General features: G+C 41.5%; 4 protein-coding genes across 4 annotated transcripts; 2 read left to right on the top strand and 2 right to left on the bottom strand.

Annotated features, from left to right (window-relative positions):
- Positions 1-1171: 1171 nt before the first annotated feature.
- On the top strand, positions 1172-3007 carry C922_00230 (hypothetical protein; the record flags this gene model as incomplete). The annotated part of the gene is made up of 1 exon (XM_008815847.1): positions 1172-3007. The coding sequence occupies one exon, from the start codon at positions 1172-1174 to the stop codon at positions 3005-3007; it is 1836 nt and encodes a 611-aa protein (XP_008814069.1).
- Positions 3008-4487: 1480 nt separating this feature from the next.
- On the bottom strand, positions 4488-5282 carry C922_00229 (hypothetical protein; the record flags this gene model as incomplete). Its single annotated transcript, XM_008815846.1, has 1 exon — positions 4488-5282. The coding sequence occupies one exon, from the start codon at positions 5280-5282 to the stop codon at positions 4488-4490; it is 795 nt and encodes a 264-aa protein (XP_008814068.1).
- A 4004-nt stretch (positions 5283-9286) lies between these two features.
- C922_00228 (hypothetical protein) lies at positions 9287-12710 on the top strand (the record flags this gene model as incomplete). The annotated part of the gene is made up of 4 exons (XM_008815845.1): positions 9287-11888; positions 11974-12038; positions 12140-12310; positions 12495-12710. 4 exons carry the CDS (start codon positions 9287-9289, stop codon positions 12708-12710), a joined length of 3054 nt encoding a protein of 1017 aa, XP_008814067.1.
- Positions 12711-13652: 942 nt separating this feature from the next.
- Positions 13653-19418, bottom strand: C922_00227 (hypothetical protein; the record flags this gene model as incomplete). The annotated part of the gene is made up of 1 exon (XM_008815844.1): positions 13653-19418. One exon carries the CDS (start codon positions 19416-19418, stop codon positions 13653-13655), a length of 5766 nt encoding a protein of 1921 aa, XP_008814066.1.
- Positions 19419-19795: the final 377 nt, after the last annotated feature.

Here is a 19795-nt window from a genome sequence, read left to right as displayed (position 1 = left end):
GATCGTTTTATTTTTAGCTGACTTGTTTGATCGGATTAGTTTTAGCTCGCTCGTATGATTGGTTTCTTTTTAGCTCGCTCGTATGATTGGTTTCTTTTTAGCTCGCTCGTATGATTGGTTTCTTTTTAGCTCGCTCGTATGATTGGTTCATTTTTAGATCGCTTGTTCGATCGTCTCATTTTTATCTCGCTTGTTTAATATTTATTTCTTTGAGGATTTGATTGATTGTTGCTTTTTGCCCCCTCTGTTTTCATCTGCTTATTCGTTTTTGCTATTTCTTTCCCTCACATTCTACAGCCACCAAGTGAGCAGCTGCGTAGAATATAATCTTGTTCTGCAACTTCTCGCTGATTCTTAAAATTATTTTTTAGAAATATTTTTTCTAAATTTAAAAGAAACATTTGACCTTTTTTTCTTTTTTTTTTTTTTTCGGAATTAGTTGCTCTTTACCAAGTATATATATATAAATATTTATGTCTCAAAAAGGAAAGTTGTAGCTGAAGCAATAGAAGAAGTCTAGTTTGCTGAGTTATTCCCGCACGTTTTGGTGCTGCTCATGGTTAGTTGCAATTTCAAAGGAGGGACTCAACATAGGAAGTAGTGCTTTTCGCATTTCTATGCAAAATGAAATATGCACTTTTCTACCCCTGCGCTGCGTTTTCACACAAATTGGCGCGTAATTTGGAGTAACGAGATATGACCTCAAATTCCTAACAACGTATGAACCATGCAGACTGCAGAAAGGTTCATGTTAAAGTGGGCCATTTGTGCACATATTATTTTTTTTTTTTCACCTTTCTGTAGACGATTATCTCTGCTGCCACGTTAGAGAAGTGACCCCGAAGATAGACCCCAAAATTAAATACGTCGTTGAATGCTGCCCCATCTGTTTTAGTGCTCATCATACATTTTTTCTTCCACGATTTGGCCATTTCGCCGTTTAGCCACTTCGCTATTGTGTAAATAAAAGCACACGTGCAGGCCGCATCGGGAGCAATATACGCCCCTTTACATTGGCGTATGCTGAGGGTGATAGCGTAAGCGGTGGTAAGACGCGTAGGCGGACATCCTTCTCATTGGATAGCCTTTACAGCCACACACGCACAAACAATAAACGTAAAACGACGCACCTACAAGCGCACGATTAGACACATACCCACACAGCAGAACAATGGAGGTAGAGAAAATCAGAAGAAGCTCCCTCAGGAGACACAAGGTTTCCAGCGGAGATGACACATACTACAAACCAAGGGCGAAAGGTTCTATAAACAACGACACCTGCAGCGACGAAGATGAAATAGAATTCGAAGGATGGGTGGAGTTTATAACAAAAAATGAAAAGGAAGATAATAATGATGATGACGATACACTGTGCGACGAGAAGCTTAGAAAATCCTATGGAAACAGGGCAAGCACTATACATATTTCGAGTTCTCCTTCTGCATATACACATACGGGTAAAAAAAAAAAGGGAGAAAAATATGTCCAAGGCGGAGAAACTACCATAGCTAACGCGAACGTCATTGTTAAGAATGAAAAGAAATCAGATTATGCTTACACGAATACAAACTGTATGAACAAAGAACCTGTAGTGACATTAAATAATGGAGTTGTTTATACAAATGGGAATAATGCTACTACATACCCATTAATTATCAACGCGCAGGAAAAAACGAATAATGCAATGAATGTGCTGAACCCAAATTATGTGGATCCATCTCCTCCAGTTGTTTTGAAGAATCAACAAATAATTCCACAGCTGTACATTAGGCAGCCACCAACAGTGGTAGTAACAAATGAACCTCGTCCCCCCTTAGTGATAAACCCCCCACCAGCTAACATCATTTTTAAAAATAAACCCCCTCAACCTATATATGTAAATAGTACAAGGCCAAATATCATCATTAAAAATGATCCAGCAGTGATACAGAACCCAATTGATATGGATTCTACCCCTATCCAGCTAGGTGCCCCCATGGAAAATGCATCTACAACAATAACAGAGTCGATAAAATATCCCGGTACAGTTAATCTCAAAAATGAACCCATAGGGGATAACCGAAGTTGCTTTGTTAGGACAAGTGTAAATGCTACCTCCGCAGGGTTAATGCCTACAAGCAATGTGATCCAGCTAGATAATTCGCTAGTAGGGCCCATTTCGCAACAAATTATTCCAAATGTGTATATGATGAATGAGAATGGGCAACTCCAAGGGGGATTTCAGACACAGCAGGGTCCCATCTATGCAATGAGTCCCATGGGCAATATAGTGCAGGCACAGCAGTCTTCCCCACCTAGCCCTACGTACAATTCGTATGAGCCGAATGTTTTCCAGTGCGTGCAGCCAAGTTACGTACAGGTGATGGGAGCTCAGCCTGATCAGTGCGGTGGTGGAGGAATATTGCTGAACCAACCCCTGCAAATGGCACCGCAGCAGCACGTGCAAGCAATATCCGCGCAACATATGCAGGCAAGCTCCCCCCAGCCACAAGTTCACCTAACAGGAGGAGTGCAAAATTACCAAGCGTATAGCAGTGCCCAACCAGCCATGACGTACGAAAAAATCTGCGCTCAGCAAGTGGCTGAACCCCGATATGGAAATGCAGCACCTCCTCAGTATGTTCACCAAAGCTATATGCAAACAAATCCAATCATGCAGGAACAGATGGTTCCACAAGTAGCACCGAGAAGATCATCCTTTGTTCGTAATAACAACTTAGTGCAAGGAGGACAACCAGTTATAAGATACAATAATAATTTAGGCCAACCTGTTAATGTAAATAATTTCCCCTTGCAGCATCAGACATCATCGGCCTCCAGTGAATTTCTACCTTCTTGTGGACCTGTCGGTTGCGGAGTCTCGAGTAATAAACCGGTTCAAGCACCTAACATGAGGAGGAACAGTTATGTAAATCCCCAATCCCACGGGATGATGCCGCCTCTTCCAAAAAAGGTCCACATAGTGACTCGCCCTATGCACGGTCAGAACTTCAGGGGGCATAACTAAACGGGAAGCACTGGTGGTGGTCGGTTTGTGTACATCCGTGAGGATTTACCTATGTGTCAGCTTAGCTGCATATGCACGTGTGCAGTGCTTTTTCGAACTATTTCGGAGGTGTGTTTATTTGTCTCCTCCATTGCCCACCAGTGTGTTCTTGCTACAACGCCTAACTTCCACTATGATCATTTTTTTTTTATTCCCTCTTGTTTGTATCTTGTCCCCGTTTGTCAATTCTTTCTTATACTCATGGCGAAGTGTATACACTATAAGGAAATTTTTTCATCTGCCGCATTTTAATCAGAGATCTTTTAAAAAATGACTTGATCCATGCCATTGGGTATACGAAGCCGTGTATTGTATGCATCAATTTCGAGGGGTAATATATACCACCCGTGCTCAGTCAAGAACAACATTGCAGGCGTGTGGAACCATGTGGAAAAATAACTCCCAAGTGCAGTTTGGGTGAGGTTATTTTATACTAGAGGTTAGATGGCGAGATGTGTCACCAAAAGGTGGTCCACATATTGAAATGCGGCGTTAAAATGTGCACACCATATTTACATGCAGTGGTATGGAGACCTCGATTTGGAAATGGGGTACGCAACGAGTGTATCGCTTTATGCGAATTTTCTCTGCAGATCGATCAGTGAAATGATGCGGATTGTAAAAAATGCAGGAATGTTTTAAAAAAAAAAAAAAAAAAAGGGTACCCTTCACCTAAGGGAATGACACCCATGCGACGTTGAAATGTGACGTAAAACTCAAAAAGTAAGGTGCAGAATGAGAAAAAGCAACATACCACAGGCGATTCGCCTCTCTAAGTATGCAACACTTTCTACTCACACAACACATGACTCAAAACTTGCGCCACTGTACGTGGCTATTTAATTTTTCAACACACATTGTTTAAAAAGGAACATGTAAAAGCAGAACGGTGGTGCCGACAACAATAAAAAAAAAATGCACTAGGGTACACACTGGATGGACCATTTTATCAGGGTGTTAATGGAGATTTTTTTTTTTCCTTCTTTTTTTTTACGATCGATTTAAAAAAAAAAAGAAATGTCTCTCACATTTGTAAACGAAAATGCATGCGTTAAAAGGTTTTAATGTGTCCCTCTTACATTAAAGAAAAAAAAAATGCACACGGGGGGGAAACGGTAAGGGGGTAGAGACTCAGTGCGATGTTAACAGTTATATATCCGGTGTGTACTGGCGATAACGCGCTATACAGATCGTGCAAAACAAGTTCCTCGCCTTTTTTTTTTCTTCTTCATGTATACCTCGTGATGACACTGCAATTTAAGGCCATTGTAAATAGACCACTTGCAAGGCAGCAAATGTGAAAAAGGTCGTGGAATCCGAGAACGCCTACGAAAAAGGTGAGAGAGGGGGGTGGAAAAGAAGTGCTCGTGTTGACGTGCGTTTCGGGATGCAGCAGAAGTGCATATGTTGACACTCATTTGTGAGGACAGCAGAACAGCTCTCATATGCTGCTACCCTTAATGGGGTTGGGCTTCTTCATGGAATAGATGAGGGCCCCCAGACAGTAAATCCCTGCCAGGAAAAAGAAAAAGATGATCTCCTTGGGAATGAGGCCCATTATATAGTCCTTCAAAAATAGGGCGTGCAAAAACCCAGCTATGACATAGGTGAGGGCCCGCGTAATCCTATTGCCCGTACTGAAGCGGCTGAAGCATATGAATAAGCACCCAAGGAGAGACGTCAACCCTTGTAGTATAATATAAGATACAAATTTTAGCTTGTTAAAAAGCAATGCGGGGAGTGGTAAACAGGATCCACTAATCATTAAAAAAATGCCAATGTGATCTATCTTCTCAATCAAGAAAAATAACTCAGGTTTCCAGTCGAAATTGTGAAGTAAGAAGGAAGCAAAAAAATTAAAAAACATACATAAAGCTGCAATGGAGGTAAAAACTTTTGCCCATAACGTCTTCGATAGGCGTAACATGTAGGTAATCCAAATCGGGGAAGCAAGTACTAACAATAAATGGATCTTTCCTTGAAGAACTGTTTTTACTTTATTTTCCATATAATTAATTAACATCAATTTATTTATTTTTTTTTCATTAAACATTTCTACTATCTGTTTGTCATTTGGGGATAAAATGCTCGATTTTATAAATTCCGTTATTGTCTCATCATTAATGTTTGTCGTTCCACTCACATCAAAGATGTCTATATTCTGGTACTTCTCTTTCAAATAATTTAGGGCCTTTTTATAGGAATTTACAGTCACAGAGTTGCTTACGGCATCCATTTTGTTTTTTCCTTCCTGTACCAGGCGTGGTTAAGTCTGCATTGTGCGCTGGGGCTAGATATGTATATGTCGCGTGTATTCCTCCGCTGACCTTTGTAGTGACTTCTTCGCTAACCTTTGTGGTGACTTCTTCGCTAACCTTTGCGTTGACCTTTGGGCTGACTTTTGTGCGTACTCTTATATTTACATTCTTTTTCCTTGCTTGTAGCTTCTTATCTTGCCGCTGTTCACCCAATGGAGAGAAAGACTGTTATATAGTCATATATCATTACGTTCGTTTCTTTTTTTTTTTTTCCAATCTTGTTCTTTGGTGCATTGAATTTTTAATTCTTCTTTCGCAACATTAATTTTATTTGATTGTTTTTCTTTTCTTTTTTTTTTTTCCTATCTTGTTTCCCTTGTGCGTTGAATTTTGAATTTTTTTTTCGGAACATAAATTTAATTGATTGTTTCTTTTTTTTCTTTTTCTATCTTGTTTTTTTGTGCGTTCAAATTTTAATTTTTTTTTTTTTGCAATATTAATTTCATCGATTGTTTTTTTTTCCTTTTTTTTTCTTTGTCAACTTACGCCGTGTAATTTTCCTTCGCGGTTGCTGGTACGTTTCGCTTTTCGCGCAGAAGCGACGAGCACCTTTTTTGCACTTTTCTGTTTCGCCGTTGGTGGTTTGCTGTTTGGAATTTTTACATTTCCTATTACACTTTTTCCGTTTCACAATTCACATTTAACTTTTCTGTTTGCCTCTTAGCAGCCCTACGACCTAGTCACTTCACAGCTTCCGAACTCTACACTTTCACCCCGCGACGCTGCAAGCGTGCCCATTTCGCTCTGGATGAAATCCCCCCCACATTTTCCCACTACCTACATAGGAGGGACCCTTTCAGCCAAAAACTCATCAGCTTTGACGTTGCATCTGCTGAGAATCCAAAGGAAAAAAGCACCGCTCACAGTTCTGTATATATATATATATTTTTTACGCCATCCGTACATACAGGTCACATGCTTTAGACGCAAAGGGTTCGCTCGTTCGTAAGCCAATCACATGTGACCAATAAAAACAAAATAAAACACAAAGCCATAGAAAAAAAATCTATAGCAAAAAAAGATTGCGAAAAAAATAGCAAAACAAAATATTATGTCATATCGTAATCATAGCCTAACATGTAGAATGCAAAAAGAAAAAAAAACGGAAGAGCTAGTAGGATGGAAAAAAAAAAATGGAAGAGCTAGTAGGATGGAAAAAAAAAAAAAAAATGGAAAAGCTAGTAGGATGCATACACACTATTTTATCGCCTCTACAGGCGATGTGCTTTTCACAATGCGCCGTATTTAGTGAATTCCCCCCGAGGGACATAAATAACCGGGCAGTTCATACAGTGTGGAAGCAAAATGATTTTCCCTTTTTCCTTTTTTTTATTTTTTTTTTTTCCCCCCTTTGTATGTATGAATAACTGGATGGGGAAAGATACTCCAAACGGGGAGCGAAAAAAAAAATGTTCAGCAAAGGTTAGGAAAAAAGCAGATAGAGAAAGAGCGTGATAAGATAATTTCTACTGTGCGAAGCTAAGTTGAGGAGGGAGAGTACCCATTATGACTTCTCCCCTGTGCCATCTCATTTGTGTACCTGTGAAGTGGGGAAGCGGAGCGCAAACATATCACGTAAATAACTGCAACCGATCAGCCCTGTGCGGGTGTAAGTGAGGATATATATTGGCATATGGGCAAAATACCGAAAAAGGGGGAGCTACCCTGTGTGCACATCATGCCTATGTATACATGAGATCACCCCGTTCTATCGGCCACCTGATTAGTTACCTCCCAAGGCTTACATAAATATATGGAGAATATAAACCAGTTCGTTAGTTGTATATATACGACCTATACATATGGGCCTTATTCTCCCCAGGCGTGGTTCTGCAAACGTATGGGCGGTTTTCGCTATAAGCAGAGCCTCCAAGAATGCCATTTTGTGCACTATCACGACAGGGGGCTTTTAACCAGTGGCTAGCCGTTTTGTCAAGCAGCCTTGTCAATCCTTTTTTTACCTCCTTGAGGAGATCAATCACATACCCCTTTTGTGAGGTACATCACCCGTGCGCTTTACTCAATTCTGCACATATTATGATTCTCTTCTCATATGCAAAAATTTTGACCGAGGGTGGCCGCATCGAGGGTGTTTAGCTGCATGCATCACAAGGCTACGACAACGTTACGATAACGACACGACAACGTGCCGTTCGCAGCTTTGTAAAATGGGATAGGTGCTTCCACCCCCCACCCGCTCCGAATGGGCGTAGTTCTTGTTCTATGCAAGCACATTTAAACAGATTGAAAAAAGGCAGAATTTTTTTCTTAAGCACAATGGGAGGGGCATACGGAGGTAAAACTCTCCTTCGACATAACAACTGTACGATTCAGTTTTGTGTGTATGATTGGGGGGTACATACTGGATGCAAATTTATAAGCGTAGGTGCTACTTCTTCCAAAGGTCACTACAAAATTGCAGCAAATAGGTGTGCAGCGAACGGGTGGCCCCTAGGCTTATATTTTTTTGGCCCACAAAAATGGGGTAACTTTTTCCCGACGAATGAGAAAAATCTTCAAGAATGAAAAAAAAGAAAAAAAAGGCAGCTCCTTATATACACAAGCGTGTTCATATTGCTCCAAAGAGTTAATCCCTTTGATGACCGATAAAGCTTTTTTACATGAATTAAAAATTTAAACACACATACGGTGGGGGATCACTAGGATCATTTTTGTTGTTATTCCCCTTGGTGGGGGGTAAATAAGTTCTACATGTGCTGCCTTGCATTTGCAGCCCTCCCCCCCGGCTGCATATAAAGCAATTGCATTGTGATTACACAAATATGTGTAGCGGCTCTTCAAACACGTTCCAAATGGTGCCCCCTGAAATACCGTTCGAATATATCCTAACTGGGTGGAAAAAAAAAAAAATACGAAAATATGTACGCGTATTACCTTACTAAGTTGGTAAAAAAAAAAAAAAACAAAGAAACAAAAAGAGCATTACATGATTCTTTTTTTTTTCTTCTTCCATTTCTTTGCCTGGAATTGCAATATGTTAACTTTATTTTATTTTGTTTTTCCTTTTTTGTTCCTAGAGCCGCTCATCAGCCTATAAATGCGCATATCACACTAGTTTTATGCGCTCCCCCTTTTGTACTTTTTTTTTTTTTTACCTTTCTTTTGCCTTCTTTTTTGAAGCCTGGCGTATATTTGAAAATACTCAAGCCAGTTGATCATGGAAGGAGGGCGCCAGAAAAGCCAAGCGAGGTAAGCAAATGCATAAGTGCATCCGTACATGACCACACAATCACATGCTCGTATGTACATACATGCTTATGCATACGTAGGTAACATAACATTACACAGCACGATATGCCCACCAGCCACCAGCATGTGCGTGCACTGTCATTTGTAAGCTCAAAGCACCAGAAGCAAACCAATTTGTAATTATGCCTGTTCCCCCACCCATTTTGCTACCTAGAAATGGCTTGCTAGCACGGCAAGAAGATACTACGCATTTATTGCAGTAATGCATTTGCATACGGGTTGGTAAGCACCTGCAGAGTTATGCGGGTATACCGGAAGGGCGGCACACGTGTATTCGCGCAAACGCGGGTTTCATCGCTTCAGGAAGGTAGAACCACCCGTGCTTACAACAGTGTTGTGCTAACACATCAGTCCACTTTGATTCGCATTATTATTGCTTCTCCTTTTGCTTGAAACAAATCGAAGAACTATCACACTGGAGGGAGCAACGCGTACGTTACATGCACGAGACCCTCCCGTCCCAGCTCCACTGTAATATATAAACCTGCATAATAGAGGGGACAAAAAAAAAAAAAAAAAAAAAAAAAAAGACCAAGTTTTTCTTTTCTTTCTTTTTTTTTTTTTTTCTTTTCGCAAAAGATAGTGACGAACCTTTTTCCCGTGAGAGCACCCCCTTCTCGGGACTTACCTAGACATAGTTGCCCCCTTCACCATGTCAATAAAACTAAGAGAACTAATTCGAAACATTCGGAATTGCAAAACGGCAGCAGAGGAAAGGTCCGTCGTGGCCAAGGAATGTGCACTCATCAGGACAGCCTTCAAAGAAGAAGACAATATTTATAGACACCGAAATGTAGCCAAATTATTATTCATGAATATGTTGGGGTACCCAACCTACTTTGGTCAAATCGAATGCTTAAAATTAGTTGCCTCGAGTAAATTCTCCTTTAAAAGGATAGGCTATCTAGGGTTGACTATCCTGCTAGACGAAAACACAGATATCCTAATGTTAGTGACAAATTCTATAAAGAATGATTTAAAAAATAGTAATCAATACATTAACGGATTAGCATTGTGCGCCCTGGGCAACATCGCAAACACCGAAATGTGCTCCTCCTTAAGATACGAAATTTTGGATTTGATGAATATAAATAATCCCTACATTAAGAAGAAGGCAGCAATGTGTGCAATTCGTATTCTAAAAAAGACAAGCGACATGGAAGATCTATTTGTCGAAAAAATTAACAATCTGTTAGAGGACAGAAACCATGGAGTGTTAAGTGCTGGCATAAGTTTGATGATATCCCTAATAGAAAAGAATTCCCAGTATAGGAAGGTTCTCAAGGGGCACACCAACAAAATTGTCAAAATTTTAAAGAGTTGCGTCATGTCGAGCTACTCCCATGGCGTCGAGTACGACGTGTACGGCATTAACGACCCATTTCTACAGGTTAAAATATTGAAGCTCCTCAAGTATTTGAATACGGAGGGTGGAGGTACCTCCAGCGGGGTGATTGGGACACGAACAGAAGGCCAACCCGATGAAGCTATCGAAGGTGTAACCGATGGTCACACATCCATAACGCAGGGCAGAAACCTAGTTGGAAGCGAATCAGATAATAAACAGCATGTCTACGATATGGATGAAGTCAATTCAGTGTTAGCCCAAGTAGCAACGAATACAGATTCGACAAAAAACGTGGGGAACGCTATCCTATACGAGTGTGTGAAGACAATCACATACATATCAACCGACCCAGGGTTACTAGTCCTAGCTGTGAATGTGCTAGGGAAATTTTTACAGAACACGGATAATAACATCAGATATGTCGGATTATGCACCTTACAGAAATTGCTAAAGAAGGACCCGAAGACGTTGCACATGTATAGAAACACCATAATAGAGTGTCTAAAGGATCAAGATATAAGCATCCGGAAAAAGGCACTCGATGTGGCATTCGCCCTTATAACAAAGGACTCACTAAAAGTTATGGTGAAGGAACTGCTAAATTATTTACTCGTCGCGGATATAGAAATAAAGAGTGACATCGTCTCAAATATATGCGTATCAGTGAATAAGTACTCCCCAAATGTGCAATACCTTTTAGATACGTACATCAAATTGTTGTGTCTAGCTGGGAACTTCATACAAGACCACATCAAAAACGATTTTATTTATCACGTTTTGCAAAATTCAGAGTTTCACGCTTATGTTGTTTATAAAATATTTTTCTGCATAAAAGAGAACCTAAATCAGTACGCACTAGTCCAAGTGGGAATTTGGTGCATAGGAGAGTTAGGAGATTTGCTAGTACAGGAGAGTCATAAAAATGTCGGGCCAGATGGAGAAACGATAACGGTCACGCATGAAGATGTTTTCGATTTGTTAGAAAAAATCGTAAAAACATACGAAAGAAATGCCATTAAAGAGTTACACAATATTAATATTAAGGACCCCATACAGAACATTCTGTACAATAAATCTTCCAACATATTTGAAGATATTCATTTGAACACAGTCAATTATGCTCACACGAGCTATAATAATAGTGCCTACATTTGTTGTAACGTCGCCAGCGAAAGTATGCACTCCGATGACAGCAATGTTATTCTGCAGTATGTCCTTATGTGCCTTAATAAACTCACCGTACGCTTCCCCACACAGAAATTAAAAATCGAAAAAATTATTCAGAAATATAAAAAAAATAAGTGCATTGAAATTCAACAGAGGGCTTGTGAATTTCACGAATTGATGAGCACACAGTGGGATGATATAAGAGAATCCATACTTCTACGCATTCCTCCGTGTCCTAATAAAAATATGAACAAGAGGAAACCCCCCCACATGGACGACGATGATGTTGTTGAAGTTACTGTTCATGATGCGATTGGCAGCCAAGGAGTGCGAGACTCAGGCATTATGAATAATTCTTCCACGGACATTTACACCGATAAAGTCGGCACTGCCTGTGTGGACCTCCTAGACCTGGAGGACGTCCTAGGCATACAAAATGGAGATACAAATCACCCCAGTCTCACCACGGACGTTCGTAGTCCCCTCCCTAGGATAGATACCCTCAACGGAACTCGACACTTCAGCATTAACGAGACAGCTGCGAACAAATTAGACATGCTAGACATTGCCGATGATGTGAAAATATCTAGCACCCACTTGTTACAGACCGAGGAGTCCAAGGACAACGCCACTGCAAGGAACGACAAGGAGGTGGAAATTGAGAAGAAGAAAAATGAAGACATACTGGCGGACCTGTTCGGCAGTATCTCGATTGATCAGCCTAAGAGAACTGCGCAAGGTGGGTTTACACTCCGCTTCGTCCACTTAGTGTCCATCCCAAATTGTGCGTGCAATTCATTGCGCTGTCTTCCCCCTACACGCAGGAAACACCTCCCTGGATCTCCTTCTGGACGACATGCCTCCGGAGAAGCAAGAAGATCTCCTGAGCGTAAGAAACTCTCTAGCATCGCTCTGCAGATTTTCTACACATCCGTCTCCCAATCTACACATTTTTTACACACTAATGCGCGTGCCCAACCCTACTTGCAGCTAAACCTAGGGAATGCCAAAATGCAAATAGACCCGTTGAAGGTATACGACAAAAACGGCGTCGAAATTTGTTTCCACTTTGAAAAAGAAAACATAGACTCGCAAGCTGTAACTATATTGGCCACCTATTCAAACAAGTCAGGCGAGTTGTTATCTTCCTTCATTTTCGAGGTATGGATGGAAAGCGACTAAAAAATGCGCCAATCTCAGTGTGCATGTATATGTGCCCCCGATGTTTGGGCCCCTCTGCAGGGTTATGCGCCCAGTCGCGTAGTGGGAGGCGGCCTACTTCATTGTTGCACTGCTCATTTGGGCTGTTCACTTCCCTTTTATCAACTTATTTCCCCCCCCTCAGGCCGTCGTGCCCAACTACGTGAAACTCGAAATACTCGCTGCCTCATCCAGCGAACTCCCATCCGGAGAAGAAAACAAAATACGACAGGAACTAAAAATTGTAAACAAGCTGTTCAAGAAGAAGCCACTCCTTATGAAGGTGAGGATCTCCTATCAGAGGAATGGAGAGAAGTTGCAGGATTTCATTAACATCGGAAACTTTCCCACTGCTTTGTGAAGGGTTAGGGGGAGGCAAACTTTCCAAATGTTCAAGCTTATATGTGTAGATAGAAAGGTATGTGTTGACTCCCCTTAGCAGAACGCGCACGCATGTTTTTTTTTTACCCATGCAATTTATGACCTTCGTCATAGTAAATATTATTTTATTATTATGTTTTTTTTTTTTTTGTAATTTCGTCCCCCTTTTTTTTTTTTTTTTTTAAAATAACAATCATTCGTCTACTAAAAATAGTCATTTGAATAAAACAAATTTTCCCTCTTTAAAAAGTGATTATATGTGGGACAGACCAGCTGCAATGTCCGTTTCGCTACGCTTCGCCGGTCGCCCCGTTTGTCCCGAACGGAAATTGCGCTGTTCACGTGACAGGTAAGGGGTTTCTAAGATTCATCTTGGTATACAGGAGACGTGTCGTGCAAGAATAGCACAATGGCCAATTTTCCCCCCCCCCCCCCCCGCACCGCAAGAGTGTTAAGTCCACCATTTGGAAAATCCTATTTAAACGTTTTTTTTTTTCCACAAATGGGAGTATTATTTCGGAGGTGAAAGGAAGCAACAAAAATTGGGGAAAATTAAAAAACCGGTCAAAGTTATCTGCTTTAGAGTTCAGGATGATGCCAAAGGAAAGGGGCAAATGAAAAGCCCCCATAGGGAATAATCTTGCCAAAAAAAAACGGCATATATATTATACCCCAATGGACTAAAAAAAATTACACAAAAAAACGGAAGGCGTCGAATTGCGGAAGGGAACTGCGTACGAAACAACAGAGGGAGCAAATGACTCGAAAAAAGGTTGCTGGCGAACATTAAAGAAAAGACCATGTGTGGGTGCGAGCTGCGCGTGTCCCTTTGTTTGCACGTGGTAGAAGGGCCTTTCCACGTAAAATGGACCGTTACTGCAACGACATGCGAAGGGTTAGACATACTGCCGCATCCCGGGACCTACATGAGGAGAGACGGATAAACAAACGACATGATGAAGACCCAGATGAGGAGAAGACAAATAAAGAATATCTTGAGCCTTCCCCAGAAGGGCTTGTAAATATCGTTGAATCCAATGGAGTAAAGGAAATTGTTCCAGTCCCTGCCCGAGTCGGGAGTCCTGAGGTAGGGATTTCTGTTTGGCTCCTCCCTCCCCAGCCCCACAGGTTTCACATTGGCCTTCGTTTGCGGCAGAAACTGCACAGTAACTTGTAGATATCCATTATAATTGTTGTCCGAATCCTTGCCTTTTTTTTTCCTTAACTTGAGCTCAGCATCTAATTCTAGCTTATTAACAATTTGGGAAGCCTTATTGATATATTTTGATAACTCCAAATTGACTTCCCCCAAAAATTCGCTCACCCCAATGTTGTTGTTATTGTAGGCAGCTAGCTGCAAGAAACAGGTATTTAATGGGTGAGATATCCGAGGGTATACAACTCTCCAGTTAAAAACGGCCTCGCCATTTTTACAGCTATAATGGACATCGGTTGATTGGATGGTCGAATTGGTTCCCTTATAATTGACACAATCTAACTCAGCCGTGACGATGAGGTCGAAGGTTCTGCTCAGATTTTCATCCATGGCTAGCATAGTGCATCTCCAAATGATAATTCGTATTTCGATGTCTGTCTTTTTAGGAGTTCCCATTTTATGTATAGGTATTTTTTTAGACTGTTCATAATCCATAATTTCTACCCACATTTCTAGGATGCCATTATTTTTTTTTTCTTGATGGCTATCTAAGATAGATTCTTCATTTCTGTAATTTCTCTCCCCCCAAAGGTAGGACGAAGTTGGTCTCACAAGATAAGTAAAAAAATCAAGGAATGAAAAAATTCCATTCCAGTTGTTTCCCTTTTCGTAGAGACTATCCATGCTTGTGCTACTGTAGTAACTCCGATCATTGTGTCTCCCAGTTCCCCCTCCCTGTGATCGTGCTTTCAACGCATCACTATATAAAGGTCTATACTCTATGGGGATTTTATTCCTCTTCATCATACCTCTCCACTCCTTGCTTGTCCACCTATCAAATAAGTTAATTTCAGTTGAGCCTATGTACAGATCGTTTACCTGCTTGTCATAATTATCCTCCGCACTGTACACACTGACGGTTAAAATTTCGTCTTCTGGGAAGATCGCTTCACTTTCCCAGAGGCATCTAAAATCCGGGTTCAAATTGTTCTTTTTAAAGGAATTTCTCAAATTAGATGTTCTTTCTCCTAGTGAGAAAATCAAGTAAGGGTTCGCCATATAGCTATTATTTACCCCATATATTCCTATTCCCCTCAATACGTAGACCCTAATTTTGAGGTACACTGGAATCTTTTTATCGCCTCTAAATTTGTTTCTAAAAGCATTTTGGCTAGTTACATCTTTCAAACTTAGTGGGATATTTTCTGACTCCAAATTTTGGTAGCGGATTTTTGTAAAGCACTTTATTTGTCCTCCTAAAATTTCTACGAAGGGGAATTTCTCATAACACGCGAAATGCATCCCCCCTTTTGTAATTTTATTCTCATTTGCACTTCTATAGTACAAACTCTCTTTCGACCAATTCAACTTCCTCCTGAGTGGCAGCGACGGAATGAGTATATCGTCCAGGTAACTTTCTAACACGCCGTCTACTGAAACGCGGTGAACATTCTTCACATATTTCCCCACATTTATTTTGTCTCCCTCCACGTATAGAATAAATCTAGGGGGGATGTAAACATTGAGGATGAATTTACTCGTTAATATTTTTATGTATGGATAATTTTTAACACAGTAACTTGTCTTGATCACTTCAGGCACCCCATCATCATGCAGCTTGTATATTTCGTTTTCGTATTTTATTTTGTAAGTTGTTCTGATGTCCCGCTCCCCTTGGGTGTAGGGGTATCCTCTCCCAAAAGGGTGATTCATTTTGTCCATCCCGTTTCCGTTGCCAAGATAGCTGCGCCCTGGATGTCCCTGGCTCGGAAACTGCTGCGCGTTAATTGCCCCGTTGTAGTTGATCATACCGTAGGTGGCTGGGTTCTGCATATTGTTCTTGTACAGATTCTTCACCACATCTTCGTTTGGGCTTGCCTTCTGCGCGGGGCCACTTGGGAGCATTTTCGAGTTGCCATTGGTAGAGGCGTATTGAGCTGTGTAGGGGTCGGTATATGGGTTGCCATATGTACCTCCGTACGGATCTGCGCATGGGCTGGCATACGTACCACCGTACGGATCTGGGTATGGGTTAGCATATGTACCCGCGTACGGATCTGGGTATGGGTTAGCATATGTACCCGCGTACGGATCTAGGTATGGGTTAGCATATGTACTCCCGTACCGATCTGCGCATGAGGTTGCATGCGTACCGCCGTACAGATCGACACACGAATTGCCGTACCCGGCGGTGCCCTCATGGCTACGCTCACCGCCGCGCGCGTCCTCGTGCCTAAAAAGCGGCAACCGCTTCCACTCCTCGTCGTCGTCGGCGAATTCTCCCTGGCCGACCTCCTCCTTCAAGTTCAGGGTATGCTGGCAGTCGGCCAGGGAAATCGCTGTGATGACAAGCGCAGCGTTTTTGTTTTTGTACAGATTAAAAGCGCTGTCTATATTTTCCAAGTCGATGGTCTCGGAATAATCATCATGAGCTTGCAGGTAGTAGAGCACCTGGTCGAGATCCTTAATCCAGGGCAAGTATGGAACTAGCGAAATGTTGGTCTCTCCAATGAAATACTTCTCCTTGATTTTCTTGTTGTATACTCTAATGTTCAGAATTGGATCAAAAATGGGATCAAGAGGAAGATCTAGCGATAAATTTTCGATGCAGAACATTTCGAAGCTTTGCTGATCGAAGGAATTCCTCCAATTCTTCAAATGTATACTGGTATTAGATTTTAACGTCTTTTCATATTTAATGACAATTTCGTTATTTTTTTTACCATATGATGCGTATGAAGTAATGGAGAGTAAAATAACTGGGTGAGTGATGGCAGTCCTGGTCACTTTGTCACTTGCAAACTGGATCTGCTTCTTCCTCTGCATGAGTATTAAATTTTCGAGAGACATGCAGAAAAATGACAAGGTGCATTTCTTTATCTCTGTTATCATGGGGTAAACTGGTACTTTCAGAGCGTCTTTTTCTTGTACTAGCTCGAAGTAGAGTAGTATATCCCCTACTCGTTCACCTCTATGCAATTCGTTGTGTGGATAGAGATAGTCATGCCCACTGTTGTTGGTACTCTGGCCACTGTTCTTTCGAAGATCTTTCTGTTTTTCATACATATACTCCTGCATCAATCTTTTGTCGTTCCCACGATGTTGCCACAAATTATTTGGATACATAGCCCGGACATGTTTACTCCCTTTGAGTTTAATCCATCTAGGCTTCACCTGGTCTACTACGTTATATTTAGAGCCTCTATCTCCGAAATTACACTTCATTTGATTTTTACCAAGGTAGATGTCGTAATTGCAGAAGCACCTCCCAATGAAGTAAAAGGTGTTATTGTAAAATTCATACAAAGTCACTACGATGAGGGGAATGGTAGGCAACCCTACAGAATAGTCTGTTAAAATTTTCACGTTCATTTTTAAGCATTGTAAAAAGACAGGGTTCGAATTGCTCAACACAAGAGAAGTTATTTTCATTTTCCCTGAGCAGGAGACATGGACAAAGGTGTTAGGGGAGTCATTAAAATGAGACACCACATTTCGACATGCGTATATGTAGCATCTCAACTCATAGTTAACTGGGATGAGATTTTTTCTTCTATTTATTCCTAACTGGACGTCATAAGCCTTTTCTAAGTTGAGTAATATGGACCCATTTTGAAATATGTTATACATGCAGTTGTTTTCTCCGTGGATATTTTGGGGGATATTCTTTAAGGGGATCCAAATGGGACACCTTGACAGTTTTTCATTGTACAGGAGGACGTTCTTTAGTGGGAGTCTATAGTATGCAATTCTCCTATCAGTGTTGTAGGCCTCGTTTTTTTCTACACCCTGGGAGGTGCCCTCTCGCGAGGAGTGCCTCCTCCGATTATGCCTCCTACTGTTCCGCCCTGCACTTTGCACTTTTCGTTTGCTCAGGATGTACTTCTGGTGGTCTGTCAGGCGGGATTGTCCCCTAGGCCCGCCGCTACCGCCGCTATCGGAGCTTCCATCGCGAAAATCCGCGCCATCTCCCTCATCGGCAGCGTCCCCTTGGTGCCCTCCCCGCTCGAATACATTTATGATGACGTCCCACTGCTGCTGTTCATCGCGTACGACGCAAAATTTGAGGTTCTTTATCTTTCCCTTCCTGGGAGAGAAATAAAACTCGGTGTTTTCTCCCCCCTCGATGATTTTCTGCTTTTCAGTCACTTTGGAGAAGAAGTTGTCCATGTTTAGCAAGTCATCAAAGTTGAACAGGTGGGAAAAGTTGGCCTCCCCTCTGTTACTTCCACGATGGTGGTTGTCCCCATTTGCTATGAGCTGATGCGCTTTCTTCACGTTTCGATTTCCCCTTAGGAGCGTGTCTCCCTCGTTGGCGCGCACATAGTCAGTCCGCTTCCTAAAGGGGCCGCAAGACACCTGCACATAAATGTTATGGGCGAGAACCCCGGTCACAAAATACACATCGCATAACAAAGTGACGGGAATGTACAAAGGGTCGTCAAAAGCTAAGCAACTTTGAGTCATGGCAATATTCATATTCTCAAAATTGTTTATCCTCTCGACATAGGAGCTTATACAAATCCTACCAAGATAAAAGTTCCCCTCCATGGACAGAGTAAAATCAGAATTGACCAACTGATCAGTATACTTTTCAAAATCCATCTCCTTCTTATGAAAGCCATACAGATTTATCCACGTCGGATTTAAGGACTGGTTCTTTACCTGGTTAAAGGATAAAACTCCTATAGCTAGCAACTCATCATTTGATAGGAAATTCCAATCCCATATTTTAATAATGATAGAATCCTCCAAAATTGGAGTAGCGATAGGAATCTTAAAGCATTCATTGAAGGTATAATTCACACAGTTCCTTCCTTGACTTGACTTCAGGTGGCATCCATTAAACTCGCATGTAACGTATAGGTCTCTAAATTTCTTTCTATCTATATCTATGTATATATCCTCTATTTTGTGTATATTAACATATAGGTAGTAATTCCTACAATGTGTGTCTCTGACCGTGATCTGATTTTCCTCCACCACTGCTTTGGTCAAATCTGTGTAAATCTCCTTGTCCTCTTCATCTTCGTAGCCAGTTCCGTAGTAGCCAGATGCACCACCATACAATGTAGGCTTTTCATTCCTTTCGCTCAGCTCGTTAAATATGTCACTATTGGTCACGTAGTCCTTCTCGTCACAGACAATTACCTTTAGCCTCAGTTGCCCCCTGATTTCTGTCCCATTTTTATACAGTATTGGGTAGGTCCCATATATCTGGTGATTTTTTTTATTCTTAATCAACTTGAGTTCAAATGAAATGACTCCTATTACGTCATTCCTCCAAAAGTTATTCGCGCTTTGGACTTCAAATTCGATTTTTGCTACATTCCACTCGATTTCTGACAGGGTGAGTCGATCCCATATGTAGCTCTCCTCCCAGTTAATTGCGTTGTATTTATTTTTCTTCTTTTTCGTGATGTACTCCTCGTTGCAGCAGCGCACAATTACCAGCGGATCCAGTAACGCTTTGTCCTCCACCTCCAGGTTCTGCGCCTCGAAAATGGTGAACCCGACGGATATGGTCTTCATGAGTGTGTTTGGGGTGTGGCGCGATGGTGGGGTGGGCTCGCCCGTTTGGAATCGCCTTATTGGCTGTCCCTTTTTTCCCCTTCGAGTGGGTCATTTTTTTGAGGCACCCTCACGACGCCGCGCCTCGGGGCCTGCACAAAGTGCCAAACTTGCTCCACGTATGCCTCGAGTAAATTCAGCCACATGTGTGTTACCTAACCCGGGGGGAGAATCAACCATGTGGTTTGTTCCTAACACAGAGTAATCGATGTAGTGTCATGTAGCAATCATCAGTTAGGTACGCCAATGTGGATAAACCTTCCTTTCAACGCGTCCTATTGCATGTGCTGGACAATTGCTAGCATATATTACGTACAAAAAAGAGGAAAAAAGGGGGG

Source organism: Plasmodium inui, assembly GCF_000524495.1.
Source record: "Plasmodium inui San Antonio 1 unplaced genomic scaffold supercont1.1, whole genome shotgun sequence".
In the NCBI taxonomy this organism is placed as follows: Eukaryota; Apicomplexa; class Aconoidasida; order Haemosporida; family Plasmodiidae; genus Plasmodium; species Plasmodium inui.
Note: the sequence above shows the minus strand (reverse complement) of the source record. Positions and strands in the feature narration are given on the sequence as shown.